Source organism: Ilyonectria robusta (genome assembly GCF_021365365.1).
Source record: "Ilyonectria robusta strain PMI_751 chromosome Unknown BGZ61scaffold_1, whole genome shotgun sequence".
Taxonomy (NCBI): Eukaryota; Fungi; Ascomycota; class Sordariomycetes; order Hypocreales; family Nectriaceae; genus Ilyonectria; species Ilyonectria robusta.
This window is the reverse complement of record NW_025764435.1, coordinates 3672202-3689432: the sequence shown is the minus strand read 5'-3', so window position 1 is coordinate 3689432 and position 17231 is coordinate 3672202. Positions and strand designations below refer to the sequence as shown.

General features: G+C 55.2%; 8 protein-coding genes across 8 annotated transcripts; 4 read left to right on the top strand and 4 right to left on the bottom strand.

Moving 5' to 3' along the window:
• Positions 1-465: 465 nt before the first annotated feature.
• On the top strand, positions 466-2570 carry BGZ61DRAFT_25204 (kinase-like domain-containing protein). The gene is made up of 4 exons (XM_046238373.1): positions 466-1666; positions 1721-1974; positions 2044-2421; positions 2475-2570. Exons 1-4 carry the CDS (start codon positions 677-679, stop codon positions 2500-2502), a joined length of 1650 nt encoding a protein of 549 aa, XP_046112725.1. The 5' UTR covers positions 466-676; the 3' UTR covers positions 2503-2570.
• A 1479-nt stretch (positions 2571-4049) lies between these two features.
• On the top strand, positions 4050-5950 carry BGZ61DRAFT_336950 (uncharacterized protein; the record flags this gene model as incomplete). Its single annotated transcript, XM_046239010.1, has 7 exons — positions 4050-4136; positions 4210-4281; positions 4383-4447; positions 4501-4682; positions 4741-5378; positions 5463-5631; positions 5709-5950. 7 exons carry the CDS (start codon positions 4050-4052, stop codon positions 5948-5950), a joined length of 1455 nt encoding a protein of 484 aa, XP_046112724.1.
• A 589-nt stretch (positions 5951-6539) lies between these two features.
• Positions 6540-8667, bottom strand: BGZ61DRAFT_339031 (LMBR1-like membrane protein-domain-containing protein; the record flags this gene model as incomplete). Its single annotated transcript, XM_046239189.1, has 2 exons — positions 6540-8304; positions 8357-8667. 2 exons carry the CDS (start codon positions 8665-8667, stop codon positions 6540-6542), a joined length of 2076 nt encoding a protein of 691 aa, XP_046112723.1.
• Positions 8668-8874: 207 nt separating this feature from the next.
• Positions 8875-10740, top strand: BGZ61DRAFT_378761 (acyl-CoA N-acyltransferase). Its single transcript, XM_046242596.1, has 3 exons — positions 8875-9103; positions 9175-9456; positions 9509-10740. The coding sequence occupies exons 1-3, from the start codon at positions 9076-9078 to the stop codon at positions 10648-10650; spliced, it is 1452 nt and encodes a 483-aa protein (XP_046112722.1). The 5' UTR covers positions 8875-9075; the 3' UTR covers positions 10651-10740.
• A 114-nt stretch (positions 10741-10854) lies between these two features.
• BGZ61DRAFT_25129 (pyrroline-5-carboxylate reductase dimerization-domain-containing protein) lies at positions 10855-12496 on the bottom strand. The gene is made up of 2 exons (XM_046238371.1): positions 12205-12496; positions 10855-12009 (listed from the first exon to the last, which is right to left on the bottom strand). The coding sequence occupies exons 1-2, from the start codon at positions 12311-12313 to the stop codon at positions 11060-11062; spliced, it is 1059 nt and encodes a 352-aa protein (XP_046112721.1). The 5' UTR covers positions 12314-12496; the 3' UTR covers positions 10855-11059.
• Positions 12497-13014: 518 nt separating this feature from the next.
• On the bottom strand, positions 13015-14875 carry BGZ61DRAFT_582974 (concanavalin A-like lectin/glucanase domain-containing protein). Its single transcript, XM_046256303.1, has 4 exons — positions 14536-14875; positions 14447-14470; positions 14311-14381; positions 13015-14256 (listed from the first exon to the last, which is right to left on the bottom strand). The coding sequence occupies exons 1-4, from the start codon at positions 14629-14631 to the stop codon at positions 13488-13490; spliced, it is 960 nt and encodes a 319-aa protein (XP_046112720.1). The 5' UTR covers positions 14632-14875; the 3' UTR covers positions 13015-13487.
• Positions 14876-15218: 343 nt separating this feature from the next.
• BGZ61DRAFT_525976 (CTD kinase subunit gamma CTK3-domain-containing protein) lies at positions 15219-16112 on the top strand (the record flags this gene model as incomplete). The annotated part of the gene is made up of 3 exons (XM_046252862.1): positions 15219-15374; positions 15426-15602; positions 15678-16112. The coding sequence occupies 3 exons, from the start codon at positions 15219-15221 to the stop codon at positions 16110-16112; spliced, it is 768 nt and encodes a 255-aa protein (XP_046112719.1).
• Positions 16113-16434: 322 nt separating this feature from the next.
• On the bottom strand, positions 16435-17038 carry BGZ61DRAFT_471310 (ribosomal protein L7/L12 C-terminal domain-containing protein; the record flags this gene model as incomplete). The annotated part of the gene is made up of 2 exons (XM_046248193.1): positions 16435-16758; positions 16823-17038. 2 exons carry the CDS (start codon positions 17036-17038, stop codon positions 16435-16437), a joined length of 540 nt encoding a protein of 179 aa, XP_046112718.1.
• Between the last annotated feature and the right edge of the window lie 193 nt (positions 17039-17231).

Genomic DNA, 17231 nt, shown 5'->3' with positions numbered 1-17231 from the left:
GCCGTCCGTGCCAGGTCACAGCAACAACCTTTGCGTTAGCAGCTGGGGCTGGCGCACCGCCCGCACGCCTGTTAGCGATCTGAGCTCCCTGGGAGGTCCACTGAAAGGGCCCCGCAGCACGCCCAGGTACCTCGTTCCGGGGGGAGACCTCAGTGAGCTCACTGACACCCCCGCCACCGCGGCATCGAGGACGAAACACAGGGTCGAATCCTCCCTCCACTCCTCCGCTCGGCGTTGGCTGGGAACCTGGCATCGGAAACGGACAGTTGCTTTCAACTCAGTGCTACTGCGTCCAGTATCTCGCAGTATCTCGCTCCTCCATTGCTTCTGCCTTGTACACCAACCAACCCACCAACCCACCAACCATCCTTTGTTCCGCCCGCTGCGACCTACCACCACCTGCCACCTATTACCACCTACTACCTACCTACCTTCACCCAACTACCTTACCTACCTTACCTACCTCTATCCAACGACCGCATCCGGAAAACGGTGCGATCTGCAAGAGCTCTCCCTCAATCCGGATCCCCTCCACTCACTCTGCTTCTGCCGCCGCCGCCGTCTTCTCTTGTCACCTTCTCCCCGCTTCTTCGACCACTCTCCCACACCCCCCTCCCCTCCCTCCCCTCCCCGCCGGTTGCTCTCTCTCACCCACTGACCACTGTCCGTCTGCCCCATGCCTTCTCTGGGGTTTCTCAAGAAAAAGCGGACCAGGGAGGGCAACTCTGACCCTTCGTCCTCAAATCCCACCAGCCCCGTCACGCCCACTTCGTCCACCTCGTTCATCAGGTCCGCCTCCATCTCCAGACCCTTTAGCTCGCTCTTGCCGCGCTCCTCCACGACCTCGACTTCTTCTCCCGTCGCCGCCTCGACCGCCCAGACTCACGCCCAAGCTCCCGCTTCAGCAGGCACCGCGCCTCAGCCGCAGACTCAATCCCACCCATATCCCTCGGCCCCGGCGCATCAGACGGCGGCCACCGAGGCCGAACGGCAGCAGATGAATTCCGTCAACGTCCTCGCTCCCTCATACCCGGCGGGCTCTCCCAATCCTCACGATCCTCAGAACCTCCCTAGTATCAGCAACCTCATCAATCCTCCCCAGCATGATAGTGCGGCCAACTCCTACTCCAACTCGAACAACTCTCGCTCTCATTCGCCCTATCCGATAGACTCGAGATCGGTCCAGACGGCCAGCCCCGGCACTACTCCCGCCCTCGTCCAACAACAGCAGCAGCAAGCTTTGCCTCAGCCTACGATGCAGCCCGCGGGACAGCAGCAGCCGGCTCGGCAACCCGCACAACAACCGGCGTACCAGCAGCATCAGCAGCAGCCCAGCAATGGCTCGCAGGCGCGCATCACCAAGGGCAAGTACTCGTTGGGTGACTTTGATATTCTGAGGACCCTCGGTACTGGTAGCTTCGGGCGAGTTCATCTGGTCCAATCGAAGCATAACCAACGGTTCTATGCCGTCAAGGTGCTCAAGAAGGCTCAGGTCGTCAAGATGAAGCAGGTTGAACACACCAACGACGAGCGACGCATGTTGAGCGATGTCAAGCATCCGTTCCTCATCACTCTCTGGGGAACGTTCCAGGATCTCAAGAACCTGTACATGGTCATGGACTTCGTCGAGGGCGGCGAGCTCTTCTCACTCCTCAGGAAATCAGGTGTACGTCCTGTTTCGTTTCCTCCATCTCCGTTTACCAAATTAACATGCGCATAGCGGTTCCCAAATCCCGTGGCCAAATTCTATGCCGCAGAGGTCACTCTGGCGCTTGAGTATCTGCACTCGAAAAACATCATCTACCGCGATCTGAAGCCCGAGAACCTGCTCCTTGACAGACACGGCCATCTCAAGATCACCGATTTTGGCTTCGCAAAGCGAGTGCCGGACAAGACATGGACGCTCTGTGGCACCCCCGATTACCTGGCACCTGAAGTGGTCTCTAACAAGGGATACAACAAGTCTGTGGATTGGTGAGTTCCCTGCGAGGTTGATTCGCATAGTATCCGATAGAAATGGAGCTAACGTGGGGTGTTTAACAGGTGGTCATTGGGCATCCTAATCTACGAAATGCTGTGCGGCTACACACCCTTCTGGGACAGTGGATCCCCGATGAAGATCTACGAAAACATCCTCAAGGGCAAGGTCAAGTACCCTGCGTACGTCAATGCAGATGCTCAAAACCTCTTGGAGCGATTGATCACTGCGGACTTGACGAAGCGACTGGGTAACTTGTACGGAGGCCCGCAGGATGTGAAGGATCACCCCTGGTTTACGGAGGTCACCTGGGACCGCTTGGCTCGGAAGGACATTGATGCGCCGTACACACCGCCCGTCAAGGCTGGTGCTGGCGATGCTAGCCAGTTCGACCGGTATCCCGAGGATCCCGAGAAGTATGGGCAGACTGGAGGAAACGATGAGTAAGTGACATGAACATATGTGCAACTCACCAGACGGACTAACGCGTTTCTAGATATGGACACCTGTTTACGGAGTTTTAAGGATGCCTTTTGGGAGTAACATGCTTGGGTCCTGGATGACTGGGTCGGAGGTCCGACCCTGGTACAAATGGTTTCATTGATGGCTGAATTGGTGGCGCGTCTCGGGAGGTATCAATGATACAGGACACACAGCGGTCACCCTGGGAAAAGTAGGGCGTGGCCCATAGTGGTCCTCTGAACTGCTATGGCGACTATGGCTTGTACGCGATCGAATGGTTCGAATTGCCACGGAATGAGGTGGGGAGGCCTGTGCGCCTGACAAGAACTACGTTGGAGTGGGTTGTTGGGATACTCATGAGGTTGGATACTCGTGAGGTTGGGATACTCGTGAGAGGGCAACCTGTCTAGGATAGAGCAGCAGCCGTATGAAGCACCTTGACCTATAGGACCTGTAATAACATGATAAAATACGCTTGAAGTGTTATATACAAACAAATAACCGGATGCTCAAGTCAATTTAGTACCTGTCGCCCCAAACTAGGATTATTACTCACCTCCCGGGGCGAGATCAAGAGATACACGCCGCCGTCTGCCGGTCGATTCAAGAACAAGGTCGAAGAGATGGGTCTTGAGCTATTTGTTATGTCACCACAAGCCCCGCAGTCACACGAGAGGCTAGTTCTCAAGTTGTTCGATCCCTTGGTTCAGAATCTCATTGTAACGGGACTAATTGGCAACATGGGCGCAGGCAGACGAATGGAGCTTGCACCGAAGAATAGGACCTAGCAGAGTCTGAAGTCTCAACTACAGACCGTCTCCGGATTTGCTGAAAGGGCCAGCGCATGGATTAAGAAGAGTTGGATGCTTGTACGGCGTCCTTCGCGGGGAGAGGGGTAAATGGACAGATGCGCATAATATGCAGCAAGCCACTGCAGGATTCAAACCAGTACTGGAGGCCTCATGTCGCGCAGGTAATAAAATCGGTATCTATCGGCCTGTGTGTCGCTGTCTGTTGGTCTATCCTGCAGGGAACTCGTAGCGCGTCTTGGCAGTATACCTACTCCGTACCTACTTTGACAATGGGTTCAATTAAGCACCGCGCTGGTAACAGCCGCCTCGGATTAACACTCTTCGGTACATGCGAGGTACCTAAACAGCAAAAGAGGCTGAAAAGGCAATTGTCGGTTCGCAATGGGAGCCCCAAACACAGTGGTCGATCCCCTAAAAAAGTCACGAGGCTGGGGCTGGGCCAGGATCGACCCGGACCGCCCTACCTACATATACACCCTAGGTACCTACTCCATATTATTATTCCATGCTCCATGCTCCATGCTCCATGCGCGCCTCGGTCTTACAGCCGCAGCTTACTTGTGGACGGCGGCGACCTACCTACCTTACCAATCTGTGCTGGCGCCCTCCAGGGAAGTGATTTTCGTTTCCGGGATCATCGTTTCTCGGCCTTTTCTCACCGTTTTTATCTTCCTCTGCCGTGTTGGAGAAGGAAGCTCGCTGTGCACATCGCAACCGCCAGAGAGACGGACAGAGACGCTACAACAAGGGACCACCACGACAGCTGCTACGTCGCGCCAGCCGCCAAATCCGTCGCCATGGACGACTACATGTTCCGCTACTACGTCGACGAGTGCCGCGTTGTCAAGGAAGACACCCACTACCTCGAGATCTTCAACTACTCGGTGCGCACACACGCCCCAATTGAGCGCAATTGCCCGGCATCCCGTTGCTAATTCCCACTGCGTCCGCTTCCAGGATCCCTTCTACAACTCCTCAGAAGAGCACCCGCTGCCAGACGATGAGTTCGACAACTTTCTGCACCGCCAGGTATGTCACCTCACGCCCGCCTACTCACAACACACCCTTGTCCGCTCACCAAACACTCTGGGAAATATCAAACTGACCGGCGCTCGCTCTCCATTCTCCAGGGCGTTTTCGCACCGCCAGACCGCCAGCGCCCGGGGACCCAGTTGCTCAGCGGCGTCCGCTTGATGTAAGTCCCTCGCCCAGTCCATGCTCCTCAGCATCCATTAACACCTTCTCAAGAGTCCAAAGGAATGCCTCGGACAAAGACACATTCATGCCCAAGGTCATCTCCCTCCAGAAGGACAACTACGAGTCCATGGTCCGCGTCATGAAGCTGCCGTTCCGCGCCATCGAGACCACCGCCGTGGTTGGGCCATTTTTCTGGTCGTCTCATGATCAAGACGATGACGACCCCCATCTGCGTGAGTCCAAGACCATCATGACCATCCAAAAGGGCCCCAACTCATACATCGAATCTAGAAATCATACATCGCAAGTCTGATGTCCGAAAGAAGGGAAGAACTCGTGGCTGGGAGATGATGCTCTCCCACTCCTTCAAGACAAACATCACCACCGGCTTCATCAAGGGCACACCCAGCTCCGATGTCGAAAAGAGCCTCGTCCACCTGAAGGCCTGTTCCGCCCAGGTCGGCCATCCCATGCTGCTCCCCATCATCCTCCTCTCCTACGACCTGTCGCTCGCCAACGACCAGAAGCAGCGCGACGCTCGGGACTGGCTGCGCCGCCTGGAAAACGCCGTCAGCCTGCGTAACGAGGTCGAGGAGCACGAGCAGTACTTCCAGGACGGGCTCATGGAGGTCGACGGCCTGAACCGCGACCTCGTCGAGTGTCACGGCCACGTCCTGTGGAAACGGCCCCAGGCCTATTTGGCCCTCGCCAAGGAGATGGAGAAGGCAATGGAGAGCTTCGGGTCCGAGTGGGTGGCATCCAAAGACGACCAGTTGGTCATGAACCAAGCCGAACGCACCCATATGAAGGAGATCAATAAGCTGCACCGAAGCATGCTCGCCCGCATCGACTTTTACAAGGTCAAGCTCACCGGGCTGGAGAACTATATTCACACCACGCTTGAGCGATTGAAGGTCCAGCGCGAGGCAGTAAGTGTGCCGATTCTCCCCGTTGCGTCCTTCATACCGGATGGTTACTGATCTAGCCTACAGTTGTACAACATCATGTCGCAGCGTGAGGCCAGGCTGAACCTGCAGATTGCCGGAGAACAACGAAGAATAGCCCATGCAAGCAAGCGGGACAGCACAGCCATGAAAACGCTGTCCCTGATGGGTGCTCTCTTCCTTCCAGGCACATACCTCGCCTCTGTTTTCAGCATGACGTTTTTCAACTTTCAAGAGGGTATGTGCTCTCCTCTACTCCCTTCCGTAGACCGTCTCGGTCGTACTCCTGTTTGCTTATACTGACACTCTCATCAGGCGCCAGCCCAGTCGTCTCCTTCCAACTCTGGATATATTTTGCCGTCACCGTCCCCATCACCGCCCTCATCGTCGGCGCCTGGCTGATGATCGACAAGCACCGCATGAAGCAAGCTAAGAGAGATGACGCAGACCTCGAGAGGAACATCGAAAAAATGGAGAAGGAGATCATGTTCCATCTACGAAAGCGTACCATGAGCAAGACCAACACTTGGAACAGCATCCAGAATTCGAAAGCCTAGTTACGTGGAGTCGTCTCCTGTGTGAGACGCTCGCGCAGGCAGCGAAGAGTGGGTTGGGCAAAACAGGTCCCAGACTACCCCCGTGGCTCTGTGGTCGGGATTTGCCATCAAATTGGGTAGTGTTTTTCTTCTTCTGCGCAGTATGACTTATGACTTATGAGCATCGACATCCATAATGAAACGCATGCCACGATATGAGACGTTATGATACAGTTACTAGATATTCTAAAGTCTTTAGATATTCTAAAGTCTTTTGACTATGGAAATACTCATATTAAAACCACTTGCGTCTCTTCAGACCTATGTATCGTGTCATCCAACTCTACCATACTCATAACAGTCTTGTCTTGCAAGAGTAATAATAAAGCCCTGGGCGAGCTGCCTCGCTCAAAACGCCGTGGTGGCAACCTCGGTGATTTCTTCACATGAGGCGCCGCCAGAAAAAGCAGTCTCCCAAACTCCTTGGCAATGCTTTCGGCCGTGCCAACGTTGCCGAATGAAAACCATGCCGGCGTGTCCAAACCCAAGGGAGAGAAAAGAGAAAAGTAGAAGATGTAACATCTTTGCGCCATATGAGACTTCGGATGCTTTAAATGCGAACCTGACCCTCCCCGGATCCGCCGCCAAACCATCTCCTAAAGTCGGTTCCTCCAGGACTGGTACTCGGCCCCCCAGCGTTGTCGTCTGCACCCATCCACTTGGGTTTCTTCATTCCTTGACCAAAGTCTTGCATCCATTTGGGGGTTTCGATGCCGTCCATGGTGTTCTTCATGCGGTGGCCGATAATCTGGAACAAGTTGTCGTCCTGAGGAGGTTCATCATCCCACAAGGGTCCATGGGCCGCACGACGGGTGTTATTGGGCAAGCGGGCAGGCGATCGGGCAGGCGATGAGGAAGAGGGAATAGATAGAACCGGAGCCGAGCGTCCCCCAGAGGTTAGTCTGGCGATAGCCTCCTCGCGACGGCGAAGAATTGTGCTACCGCCGAGTTCTCGGGTAATAAGGTCTCGTCCCTCGCGCCATGAGCCAGTACCGTAGCCCGAGGTGTTCTCTTCATCGTCGTCGATAACGTCCATTCCCACAAAGAGACGCTTAACTTTACCGTAAATGCCGAAGAGGGTAGCGAGGACGGGGAAGCAGACAACGACGGGGAAAAGATCATCAAAATATTGACCCAGGGGCGTCATGTCAATGAGATTGCCGAGGAACTTGTAGAAGATGGTCTTCTTATAAACATCTTTCGACAGGAACGTCATAAAGTTATACGACAGCGGAATGGTGAGCTTGGCGACCTGCATGGCGTACCAGAAGGCCGACTCGTGGGCCGTGTTTCGCTTGACAAGGGCTCGGCCACGCCAAACCTTGACTTCGGTCATAGAAACAAGGGCGGCTGCGCACATGTAGCAGATCCAGAACGAGGAGATTACCTGGCCCGCAAAGCCAACTTCGGCTCTATCACCAACCCAGTGGTGGACGACACTAAGTCTGATGACAGAAAGTTTGGGAAACGCAACCTTTACAACCTCAGACCAGACGATGCAAGCCGAGGCCGCTGCCAGGAATATACCCAACAGAATCTGCGCGTAAGGCAGCACATGGTAATAGTATAGGTACCGGGTATAGGGTGTAAAGATGGTGGTCTTCTTCCAGAACCCCCCTGGAGAGCTAGCATCATCAAACTCGAGCTTCTTCGATGCGACGGAATCCAAAATGGTCTGCGTCTCAGCAGCTTCCTCGACAAGTTGACTCCAGGCATTGACGTATCGAGATCTGGCGTGTTTCGCACGGGTGAGCTTTCGGGTCAGATCGGCAAGGTACTTTTCGGTGATGACGTGCGGGAGAATGGCTGTCTCGGCGCCGCCACCGAATCGAGCGGCTCGTGGCTGGGCCTCTGGAATATTGGCCATCTCTTGGAGCTCCTCGATCCAGTCTCGGAAGTTCATCGCGCTTCCCACCTTGCGCCGGCCGAGTTCGGCAACCTGCGCTTCGATATCTTCCAGATTCATAAGAGAATCCTCCATCTGCTCGTAGACCTTGGGTGCCTTGCTTTGGAGTCGGCGCAATCGCCCGCTAATGCGCGCACTTCGCATCAAGCGCCTCGGAATTGAGACTAAGCCGTGACCCATGAGGTAGATGGCTAGAATCAACCCCCAGCAATACGCCAAGGCCATGACGAGGGCTTTGACTGCTGTGAAGTTGAAACCGCAGTAATAGAAGACGTAAATGAGACCGATGGAGCCGAAGCCTAGGGCCGTGATCTGGAATTGCGCATTGCCCCGAAGTGAGTATAGAAGTTTGTCCTTTGGCTCGCGGTAGCCTGCATCGGAGTATTCGGCGAGGACAGGGAGAATGAACCTAGGGAGGCATATTAGCAGGAGAATCGGTACCCGGCTCTGTCAGTCCATACCAAGTCAAGGCAAATGTAAGCCAGTAAGTGATTCTCCAAGACACCAGAATGACCCTTTCGGGAAGCCATATTCCACGTGTAGCGTCATCACCAGGGGTTGCGCTCGAGGCGAGGTCGACGGGAACGAGGATGATGACGATCGAGGGAAGCCAAAGGGCGAAGAATATCGGGACGAGATAAAAAGCTGGCGTCGTACGGAGCGGGAGATAGTGCCGTAAGATCAGGAGGACGGCCAGTGAGATAAGTAACAGTGCAAACAAGGAGAACACCTCGGAGCCAACAGGCGACGAACTGCTTGCGATCTGGATCATGGTGAAGGCTCGAGGCGCAAAGCCATCAGTGCTTGTTGAAGGAAGCCTGGAGATGTTGCGTGGGTAGGATCCGGCTGTTCCTGACCTTTGCGACGCCATGGGCACAGGCCACTTTAACTCAGGTACGAAGTACTTGGGTACGCCAAGGCAGCATTACATCATCTCCGTCAGCGTTTGGAGCCTAACAGATGAGGCAGAAAGTTAGGTCGTTAATTGAATCGCGTGAACGACGCGCCGTAGGTAGGTAGGTACCTAGCCAACTGGTGCGCGGGCTCTGTGCAGCAACTTTCTTTGCGACAACCATCAGCCGCACACTGCACCTCCCTTCACTGCCTCTTCACAACCTCGCAGCGCATCACCGCTTTACACCAACACTTTCTCTCGAATCGCCCGACGAAAGCGACAAAAATGGCTGCTTTGCCCAGCGCAGAGGAGTGTAAGTACATCTCCTGCACCCTTCCTGCACCCTCCCTGCACCGCGCATTCAGTGCTAACTTGCCTCTCCAGGGCTGGCCAACGCCAACGATGCCATCAATATCAGCCTCGTCGCGCCGTCGAAGTCTGGCCTCCAGAACGTTGCGACCTTCAACCCCAAGTTCACATACTCCATCTTTGGCGAGGAGGAACAAATCTTCGGCTACAAGGATCTCAAGATCAGCTTGCGATACCGTGCTAATGACATGCGCCCTCATCTCAAGACCTCCTACAGCAAGAAGTTCAAGCCTGTGGGAGACACCGAACCTACAGATATTGTCGGAATCTTGGAGGAAGGGGGCCATTTGCCAAAGAGTATGTTCGGGGATCATTGGTGTTGGAAACATCTCCACTAACGTTTAATCAGTTGCCTTTGTCAAAGGGACCGACTTTGAGGATAGCTCCAAGCAGATCAGCGACAACTGGACGCCCCCTGGCACTCTTCACACCACCATCCATGCTCCAGAAGGCGAATATGAAATTTGGCGCGGAAACCTGGCTGACCCAGCTGTCAAGCAGCTAAACAACCGCCTCCAAATCTTTGTCCCCTTCTTCATTGAGGGAGGCAGCTATATTGGACAAGATCCTGAGTCAGATTCGGCGGAGCTCGACCTATCTGACGCTGACCGATGGACCGTCTTCTTTTTATATCAAAAGCAAAAGATGACGGATAATCCTGAGAAGAGCAGTTACACCTTCGTGGGATACTCCACCATTTTCCGCTTCTTCTACTTCCAGCCCCCAACACCCCCTGCATCTCCCAGGGGAGAGTGGGAGCTTCCGGCCGGCGACCTTGACCTGGCCGAGCTTCCCTGCAGAACCAGGTTGTCACAGTTCATCATCCTTCCCCCTTTCCAAGGAAAGGGAGTCGGAGCTCGTCTCTACAAAACTATCTTCGAGCACTACCACAAACACCCCCAGACCCACGAGTTCACAGTCGAGGACCCGAATGAGGCGTTTGATGATCTGCGAGATGTCTGTGACTTGGAGTTCCTTCGCGCCATTCCTCAGTTTAACGCCCTGTGTGTCGACCCCAATGTCACCATCCCTAAAAAGGGCGCCATCCCCCAGCTTATCCTTGGAGGCAAGGACCTCGAGAGCATCCGCCTGCAAGCCAAGATCGCCCCTCGGCAGTTCTACCGAGTTCTTGAGATGCACCTAATGTCAAAGCTGCCCGAGTCGGTGCGGCCCAGCATGGCACTTGATGACGACGTTCCGTCGCCCACCAGAGCAGACAATCACAAGGAGCGACTGTGGCAGTTGATTGTCAAGCAACGCCTTTACCGACACAACAAGGACGTCCTGTCCCAAATAGAACCTAATGAGCGCATTGAGAAGCTTCAGCAAACTCTCGGAGGCGTTGAGCTGGAATATGCTCGGATCCTGGCTGCGTACGAACGTGCGATAAAGCACTCTCAGCCACAGCCGACCGCATCAACTAATGGCAAGCGAAAGCTGGAGGAGCCGGGTGAGAATTCTAGCAAGAGGGCACGCGTGGAGGATGCGTAAAATCAGGTGCATATTTGAGAGGGGAGTTGAGCGAGGCTGAAGGACCTCGGCGGAGTGTGGCCAGTTGGGCATTGGGATTTGTAAAAGAAACTTGTATTATGCTAAAGCAAATGGATCTATATTCCCCCGTCTATGTGAGCTAGCCAAAGTGAGTGTTATCTCTAAAAACCTGCCGCAAGGCCTGCCAAGTGCTAAACAATCCAGCGAAGAAGGAGGCGCTGAATGAAAGAAGGCCAGTACCCTGTCGAGACCCGTCACCCGACCTGGGTTCCGACTCTACAACCGAATTTGGATGGGGTTCCTCGGCTGGTTCAGAATCGGACCCGTCCAGCTCTGGTTGAGACTCAATCACTGGTCCCGGTTGAGTCTGGTTGGCCGGTGCTATCTCATCTTCCTGGTCGTCGTTGATTCATTGCATGTTCTGGGTTGTGAACCTCGTGCCATTCACCTGCTCAACTCCTTTGCCCAGCTGGCTTGCCACAACAGCGGCTTCCCGCACCGCCCTAGCAACAGTTCCTCGGACTCGTCCCTCTTCCAGAACCAAAACACCACCAATGGTGCAGCCGCCTGAGGTGCAGGTCTTTTCCCGGAGGAGAGCAGGGTGCTCGCCGTTCTGGACCAGGCCAGTCATGCCTCTCATGGTCTGCACGGCCATGCGCTGAGCCTCGTGGCGAGGAATACCCATTGCCACGGCACCATCAATAGAGGCCTCGAGGACCAGGGCGAAAAAGGCCGGGCCCGAGGCACAGAGGGCGGTTGAGGCATCCATGTTGGAGGCTGGGAGGTAGGTAACGTCGCCGATGCGCTTGAAGATCCAGGTGACGAGGCCCTCGGTGGCGCAATCCAGGGGAGGGTTGGTAGTAGCGACGACAGTCATGGACTCGCGGATCACGGCAGCAGTGTTGCACATGGCGCGGACAATGCGGCATCGACCGTCCTCGGCGGGATCCTTGGAGGGGACGGCGCCGTGGAGGGCAATCTCGACATCCTCGACAGTCACACCAGCGGCGACGCTGATCAGAAGCTTGCCGTGGAGGGCCTTGGCGATACCAGGTTCGCTGAGGATCTCCTTGACGGAGCCAGCCTTGCAGGACAGCAGGACAACCTCGGCCTGCTGGACGGCAGCCAGGTTCTCATTGTGCACAACCTTGAGGACGGACGAGTGCTCCCACAGAGTTCCCTTGACCCTCTTGGCGCCAGCAGCAGTGTTGACACAAGCAATGAAGCGTGAGGGAAGTCGCTGGGGCACCTCCTCCATGGGGGTTGAGGCACCGGACCTGGGCATTTGCAGGGGCTTGGGGCCCTGCATCTCGGAGAGCGACGTCAGGATGCCGCTGAGAATGGCAACGCCCATGGTACCTGTGCCAGACGGCCCAATGATGAGTAACCTGGCCCTTCCATAGATTGAAGAAGATGGGCACGGGGATGGAGATGGGGGTAGGGATGGTGTGACTACGGTACAGTACTACAACATCTACACCAATACGGCGGACAGTACCGGTACCGGAGAGGTGGAATCCATTTCCATATCCGCGGACATGGGGGATGACTTACCGCAGCCAAGGACGGCCATGGTGAGGTCGGTGGACCCGTTAGAGCCATAGGGGGTGAGGGCCATCATCTTGGGTAGTGATGTTAAGCTGGTGGAGCTAGAAAGAGGCATGGCAACAGGAGCAGCAAACAAGACCAGGTAATAAACAAGAGCAGGATAGCACTGATATTGTCGACAAGCAGTAAGCGGTGACTAGTGCTGGCGGGGAAGAAGAGATGGAGGGGGAAGGGAGAGAGAGTGATAGGGAGAGAGAGAGGAGGAGATAGGAGAAGTGAGAGGTTTATTTATAAAGGAGGAAAGGGACAGACAAAAAAGGAAAAAAGATTTGCATCTGAGGGCATAAGAACGGGTTTCTCACCCGACCTGTTTACCTGATGGGAAAATTGGCTGGCGGTAAGGTGCCTCCGCTGCCCAATGCACGGTGCCCCCGTATACAAGTCGGCATGTCGGCGGAAACGGATAAGGGGTTGTGAGGCAAATGAGAGCAGCGCTGGCAAAGTCTCACCACCGGGTCAACGCGTCAGGAGATGATGAGGCCTTGACGATGCGTGTTATTTTCGCCTGGCTCCCGATTCTTTCCCAACTGAGCAGCCGGGGCCGCCCCGCGAAACCGCCTGGTGGTACTGGCGGCCCCGTACTGTGTGTGAGTTGTGCCCCCTGGATTCGGGCAAAACGCTTACTTCACCGGAATCCCGATCCGGCTAGCGCGCTGTACTACACCTCTCGGCACTTCCGGCCCGGTTGTCTTGGGGCAGGCATGTAGGGAAGACAACAACTTGACGCCCGACGCTGGCTCTCCTGGCATGGCGCATGCGATGCGGAGAGGAACGGGAATAGCGAGAGCGAGATAATCAGCTAGGGTGAGGCATGTGGGTGTACCACTCATGCGGGCGGATGAACCCTGGTCTGCATATCCGCCTATCTCAGAGAGCTCTTTACGCCAGCCCATCCTCCCCAGACTCAGCTCGATTCCGCCCGGGCTTGACGCCAAATTCAACTGTCTTGACATTCATTGCTAAGAAACCAGTCTCACTTACTTACAAAACACCAGACTCATCCATACATGACTAAGATAAGGGAACATACAACGATAGCCCTCGTCGGGGGTGGTAACTTTTTTCTTCGCTGGGTGGCATGTCACAACCCCCTTCCACTGACAAACTCCCCTCGCCTTTCTCTCCTTGGTATTCACACAAACTGCACAAAAGGAAATGAATTGATGGCTATGCCGCCTCGTGAGTTTCCGCGCACCGTCCGCGCACCGTCCGCCATTAGTCGCTGGAAATTAGAATCGGTGCGACTTGCTCTTCGCCCGGTAAGCAGTGAAGCCCACGTACGCGCCGCCCGCGACAATGATGAAGAGGATGATCTTGGTGAAGAACCAGGTCCAGCTACCACCAGACGTTGTCTTCTTGTTCTTCTTGGCCTTCTTGCTGCGCTGCTTGCTTCCGGACTGGCCAGCCTTATTGCCAGGCTGGATATACAGGTTCTTGGCCGTCACAGAGATGATATCGTGGTTGTCGCTAAGCTCGCCGGTCTCAGCCGTGAAGCCGACGTAGGCGATATTGGGGATCGCGGGGGGCTCCTCGTTCTCGAAGCACAGCATCCAGTCGTCCTCATCCTTATACTGAAGCTCTAGTTTGAGCTGCTTGTCCTGGAAATAGGTAAGGCGCATCTTAGTCGGGATGCTTGCATGTCGGATGCCACGAGCGGAGCAGCCAGCCAGCTCCGTGCTCTTGCCATCGTGAGCCTTGTCGTACGAGATCTGGCCGTCACCGTACATAGCGCTGACATAAGGGAAAACAACGCCGGGGCGGTTATTCTTGTAGGTGTCGATGAAGATACCCAGGCCCTCGAACTTGTCCGGGCCGCCAAAGACAGTTCCGGACTGCGCGCGCTGGCGGGTAATCCACATAGCGAGACCATCGCCGTAGAGCTGGTTCTTGCCAGAAATCTTGAACTCGACCTCCACCTGCCAGTTGGTCGCCGTCAGGGGTACTCGCGAGTACATCCAGCCCGTTTGCGACGGGCGGTCCGAGGTCAGTCGGATGTACCTAGAATCCTGTCAACCAATTGTTCCTCCGAGAGTCGGGGGCGATGTAGCATACGAGTCGGTTCGAACGATGGTGTCGCCGCCAAAGTCATACCATCGACTTTGCATGTCCGAGTCGAGGTAGGGCTGTTCGGAAGCTATGTTAGCCAAGCTGTGTTCCAGTCGTCGTGATCGCGTGCGTCGCAACGAACCTGTTGGAGGGAGTGTGTCCTCAACTAGAAGAACCAAAACGTTAGCAAGGAGCTCCATGTACGCTCTATCAACCAACGGGCAACCATACCGTTATGCTCTTAACATTGTCATCCTCAGAGCTCACGGCGTTCGCAGTCCAGGCGAACGCGCCCAGCAGCACAGCTGGCAGCGAGGACAGCCGCATGATGGCTCAAGTCCGTCGGTTCCAAGCTCTTGCGCACGCACAAAGGGGGCCCAATCGGGATCTCGGCTCGGTCTCTAGGTCGAGGTGCACGCCGTCTCGTAAGCGTGACCGTGGTTCGCGAGTTGGTTGTTGGAGGTGGACGTCGTCACAACGTTGTGGGTAGGGGATAACTTGGGGCAGCTAGCACAAGTGTCCTCTTTACGAGTGGTCGCCGACAGCCGTTTGAGGTGTGCTCTCCACTGGCACGAATCTGTTCTTTCCAGTGGACACATTCTTCCAGTGGGGCTTCAACAGTGGTGTGCCACAGGTGGCACAGTAACCTCCCTAGCTAGCTAGGTCAGTGGCCACTCGCTGTAGCCCCACTGTCAACGTCCATCCACCGTTTATCCTCATCCAATCCAGCCATCCATGTAATAAATTACCTTGCTCCCAGGTCTTGGTTGTGACAGCTTCATGCGCCAGGCGTCGCTGAGCTTCCGAACTTCCGAGACAATCCGGGATATCGGCCCAAGTGATTCTCGCAGACCATACACACGCACATACACCGCATCCACATACACAGACAGAGACATCTGCCCGCCTCCACCATGGCCGACCCGTTCGAAGTGCGTATGCGCTTCACCTCGCAGCTGCAACACCTGAACGCATCCGTCGCTTCCGCGCAGAAAGCTGCCCAGTATGCCCTCAAGTACAAAGACATGGACGAGGATTTGCACTCGTGTATCCTTGAGCAGCTTGAACGGGTAAGCATGACCCCACAAAACGACTGACCACCTGCTGACCTGGACGCATAGAACAACATGAACACCCGTGCCAACATCATGTACTTCATCGAGCACTTTCTCGACTTAGCACAGCGGGATGGTCATTCCGACTACATCCGCATGATGCAGCGCGACATCATCCGTGTTGTCGACGCTGTTGCCCCGGACGATGGTTCCGGAGCCGCAAATGTGAAAGTCGTACGGAAGGTAAGTTGCCTCATGGGCCATATAGGGATCCCACCACATGCGCCATTTATGTCCGACTACTAACACCCAAGTTAGGTCCTGCAGGGTCTTCTAGGAAAGGGGTACCTTGAGGCGCAAGCCGTAAGCCAGATTGAGGATGTCATCAAGGAACGAGAAACCAATGTCGACGACCTTGGCCTGGCCTCGCCGAATGGCGATGTTGAGATGGCAGATATTCCTCCCTCACAGACCATTCCCAAACCAGGCCGGCGGACCGCACCTCAACGACTAGACAAACGCCAGGTTGAACAGCGCATTGAAGAGGATCGTGAGCGTCACAAGCGTGAGCGCGAAAGCATCTGGGCCATTCCCAAGGTTGACAATGCGGAGATGGACAAGCTATGGGACGAGACGAGCGATTTTGGCGAGGACGATGATAGACTACTCAGCGAGGAATTGGATGATTTCCGGAAAGAGATGGAGACACAACCATGCCAGCATGAAAAGGCAGCAAATGGCAACCACCACTGACCATCAACTACGGTATTTACACTGGCATTTTGGGCGGCGTTGGGTTCTATCTTTGCATGCGAGCCTGGAAAACAATTGAGATACCCACCGGTTTATGGCAATGGTTAGGGAGGGCAAACATCAACACATGTCTCATTAACTGTAAAATCTAGCTTTTGAGAGCGGAGCAAACTGATCCCCCGTGAATATGCCACGGGTGCCCACATTGCATCCTGTTAAGATGGGTACATGTTGTTAGATACTAGTACATATGATTTTGTACATGCAATCCAGCCTTCTATCGTCTCAACTCGACCGTTTCGCGCATTTGCGGAAATCCACCTTAGTCCATGACGACGGTGGCACCAAGCTCCTTCATCATGGCGATAATCTTGTCCGCATCCTCCTTTGGCACGTTCTCCTTCATCATCTTGGGCGCGCTCTCGACGAACTTCTTGCTGTCTACCAAGCTCAGGCCGAGCATGTTCTTGATCTCCTTGATGACCTTGGCCTTCATGGTGGGCTCGAATCCTTGCAACTTGAGGGTGAAGAGGGACTTCTCAGCGGCTGCGGGGGCGGCCTCCTCGACTTCCTCGACGGCGGCGGGAGCAGCGGGGCCGGCAGCGGCGAATCCGCCTATGGGCATGTCGGGGATGTTGAGCTTGGTCTGTAAAGAGGAGGATCAGGTCAGCCGATGTCATCTCGCACCAATTGACGCACGCCCATCATACCTTGAGGCTAGACACAAGGTCAGCAGTCTCCAGAAGGGTCAACTGGCTGATCTGGTCGACAATGGTCTGGATCTTGGGGCTGACGGGAGCTGCCTCAGTCGAATTCCATCTCCTTGAAGCTGCGGAGACTCGGAGGAGTTGTGCGGGGGCTCGGGCGCTGGAGGATCGGAGCTGGCGAGCGCAGCTCTGCGCGGCGTACCGGCAAGACATGGCCATTTTTGCGAGAGGGATTGGGCTGGGGTTGCTTAATTCGTGGTGTCAAGGGTCGTCGCGTGCGGGCGTCTGAGGGAACATCTCGAAGTTTTTCGGAGCTGTCGACAGTGCTTGGGAAACTAGCAGAGTCATCACGTGTTTGGTTATGGTCCGTGCGCCTCTTCAGATCAAGTCGTCCACACCATTTGACATCTTC